The 3,553-nt window shown below is 53.3% G+C and overlaps 1 protein-coding gene across 1 annotated transcript; it reads right to left on the minus strand.

Moving 5' to 3' along the window:
• Window positions 1-532: 532 nt before the first annotated feature.
• Window positions 533-1,660, minus strand: LOC133912749 (LOB domain-containing protein 37-like). The gene is made up of 2 exons (XM_062355639.1): window positions 1,389-1,660; window positions 533-1,271 (listed from the first exon to the last, which is right to left on the minus strand). Exons 1-2 carry the CDS (start codon window positions 1,570-1,572, stop codon window positions 835-837), a joined length of 621 nt encoding a protein of 206 aa, XP_062211623.1. The 5' UTR covers window positions 1,573-1,660; the 3' UTR covers window positions 533-834.
• Between the last annotated feature and the right edge of the window lie 1,893 nt (window positions 1,661-3,553).

The following is a 3,553-nucleotide window of genomic DNA, read 5'->3' on the forward strand; positions in this document are numbered from 1 at the left end:
GAGGAGGGCCCTCGTATATTGTACTTAGCATGCGTCGTTCTAGACCAAGTTTCATAGAAGGTTCATTTATAAAATATATTTTACAAAAGCGCTAAAAAAAATAAAAATTCCAATCCGTCCAATCTCACAAGATGCTGGTGCCGTGCGGCGTGCCCACTTTTGTCCCTGTACGAGCGGTACAAAACTAGGATGGACTTCGGAGCATCGGTGTCGGCCACTGGGCCTCTCTATCTCTTTCTCTCTCCTCGAGGCGCCAACGGCGAAGGCGTGGAGAGCCCTCGTCAACTCCGTACCCACAAGACGCGGCGCCGTGCCTCCAAGCCTTGTTGCGAACGCATAGATGGTCAGTTGTCGGTCGTCACGCACCCTGTCCCTGCCCTACAATATGCATGCGTCACTTTTCGCGACGATCTTGCACACATAATGTGACCGCCAATTATCAGGTCAATCGCAATAGTAAACTGCACACACATGCATAGCTGATAGCTCCACTAGTCGACTGACACACGCCCAAGATAAGATGCAGAGCATAAAAGATGGAACTCAAATATTAGTTTATTTATATAATTTAGAGGAACAAAAAAAAAATGGTTACTGGGGGATGGCCACCGGCGCTCTCATTTCGCCCACGCAAACGGGCGTCCAGGTCGGCCGGTAATTTCTTTTCTACTACACAATAAAACTAAAGGCCAAAAGGAAGAAAATGGCCTCGCCGGCGAGAAAAAAGAACTAATACTTCGCCGCCGGGATCCATTACACGGTGGTTAAGAAACACCGGACCCACGCAGGCATGGATTAGTATTAGCTGGCCAGCCGGGCTCACGGCGGGCGGCCTCAGGCAAAAAGGTTGAGCAGCACCGGCTCCCTCTCGCCGCCGATCGTGGTTACGGACTCGTCCGAGCTCATGGACGGCGTCCCCGGCCGCAGCAGGGCCCTCCTCTCACCCTCTGGCGGCGGCGACCCTGGACTCAGGCACAGGCCGAGGTCGCACGACGCCACGGGAGCCTCGACCTTCCGCACCCGCTTCGCAGTGGAGAAGGTCGACCACCCGCCGGTGCGCTTGACAGCGCCGTAGAGGTCCCCGATTCCTGTCCCGGCTCCACAGCTGCCCCCGCCGAGCTCCGGCAGCGGGCCGATGGTGCCTCCCCGCAGCACGGTCTCGACGGCGGCCTGGCAGAGGTGCCAGTTCCCGGACCCGAGCAGCCCCACCGCGCCGTTGACCGGGTTGATGGTCCGCCCCGCCGCCTCGTACAGCAGCGACTGGAACAACGCTGCACGGCATAGCTATCACATGATCAGTCTTCCAAACATCGTGTACGAATGCATGCATAGTTAAGCGCAAGAGTTAGCTAGGAAGTAAGCTAGCTAAGGCATGGAATGAAGCATACCAGGTCGCTGCGCGTCGGGGACGGCGGAGATGAAGGAGAGGAGGCCGGCGCGGCCGAAGAACTTGGCGACGAAGACGGTGGCGTGGCCCTGCGCGTCGGCGGCCTCGATCCACTGGAGGCACGGGCGCAGCAGGCAGCCCTCGCTGCAGCCCTTCCGCAGCACCCGGCACCCGTTGCAGCTCATTCCCAACCTCCACTTAGACACTACCTAGTTCATACAACAACATTCGCTAGCCACTGCAAAACCGGAACGAAGAGAACGGTTGGTCTGCAGCCGGGGACTGAGATATATAGGCGTAGCAGCAGAGCCCTGCAGGAGCTGAATGAAAGTACCCAACCATGGTTAGCTAACCAGGTTAGACCCCAGTTAGGAAGGCCTGGTGCGGTGACCGGGAGGTGAGGTTGTGGCGTGGTAGGAAGTTCCAAGGTCCTGGGGTGCGCAGGGCGGCTCCGTGTCTCCGCGGCCGGTCGGGCACCCCAGGGCCGTCGGATTCTGGAGCCAACGGACGGTTCCACGCGGCGCGGGTGGGAATTTCCTGGGCGCCGCGCGTTCGCCTCGTCCGCACCGCACGTCGCGTTCTGCCCCCTGCTGCTCTTTCGTGCGCCTGTGGGGGCGCGCGGGTGGGGATGGGGATGGGTGCGTGGATTCGTGTGTGGGGCAGCAACCGCCGCGCCCCAGTGGATCTGACTCAGCGCGCCTTGGAGCCTTGCGCCGTGGTTTCGTGCTCGCCCTGTGATAGCGACGCAGCCTTCCGGTGCTGTTTGTTCAGGAAATTTCGCATCATCTTATTTAGCGCACTTTATTTTTCTTAGATGGCTGTCTTAGTGCTTGACACATGTCGAGGAGCTGTAATCTTATCTGCCTGGTAAATATCTATTCTGCGACAATAACAAGGGAAAAGCGGACATGCGTCCTTAGCTGCTTGCACATAAACCTTCTCACTTTCATTTTAGTCACTACTGTGCTTCTTGTTCTGGTATCCAAACAAAGGTATAGTTGGCAGGATGACATCATTGGCTCAATATTATCGAGAAGCAAGATTACGACAAGCATCCAAACCCATTCATCAGGGCTTCCACCGGAGTGGCGATCCAAATGATTGCACTTGGTTTTTAATCAGGTGAGCCATGGAAAATGAAGGAAGAGGTAATACTATAACCTTAGCTCAATGTTGTAGTTTGCTTTTCATAATTTGCCCGTAAAACCACCATCATTAGTTACTAGTTAGTGTAATTAAGTCTGTAACTCAAACAGAACCCTGTAATATCTAAAAGCCTTTCTAGAAGAAGAGCGAAGTCTGCAGCTAGCTCCTTACATGTAAATGATGAGCCCCACAAGCTCAAACTGAAGTTGGACCAATCGAGCTGTAGTTATAATATTGCTTCCAACTCTGGATGCATTGCATCTAGCACGGTACCAGAGCAAAGCCTCCTCCAACTTTTGTGGCTTTCTTTTTACATTTTGCCCTACATATATTCCCTCTTGCCCCGGTGGTCGTTTCTTGCACGTAACCGGCCGTCGATCCGCTTGATTTTCCAGCAATTTTAAAGGTCTACAGCGCTTGTCTATATTGAGCCCGGCCGCAACTTGCAAAGGCATCTCTTCCTTTTGCCGCATCTTTTCCTGTGCGCGGCGCAGTTTGCACCTGGACCCTTCCCTGCGTTGCTCCTGATTTGATGCCGCGCGCTGCCTTCGCTCGTCTTTGGATGGAGCCAAGGTCGCCATCGGCTACCGCGGGGCGGATCTCCTCCTTTGGTGCCTTGCGCGCACTGACGTGTTAAGATCGCGCCTGGGGAAATCATTCTTAGCTTGCCTATGAGATTTTGGGTTTTGGCGACTTTTGCTACTTAATTTGTGTGAACCGATAGGCTAGATTACTTAAAACTCATGTAAATTTGATTAGTAGAAATTATCTAACTTTGGAGCAACATGCCACAAGGTGCACGACAAGTTCTTTGGAATAGCTTCATAAATTCTTCCTTTTCTTTGGAGGGGAGGACTATTCGTATCAACAAGTAACAAAGTAAGAGAATAAGTCAGTCATCCCCATATATAGCTGAAGCCGGAGGAAGTCTATTTCAACATTGAGGGAGGAGTAAAGGTCGGCTGTTAAAGATTAGGCGCTCCCTTCTTATCAACATTGGCTTTAAGAAAAATTCTGTCG

The sequence above is a fragment of the Phragmites australis genome, chromosome 3, assembly GCF_958298935.1.
Source record: "Phragmites australis chromosome 3, lpPhrAust1.1, whole genome shotgun sequence".
In the NCBI taxonomy this organism is placed as follows: domain Eukaryota; kingdom Viridiplantae; phylum Streptophyta; class Magnoliopsida; order Poales; family Poaceae; genus Phragmites; species Phragmites australis.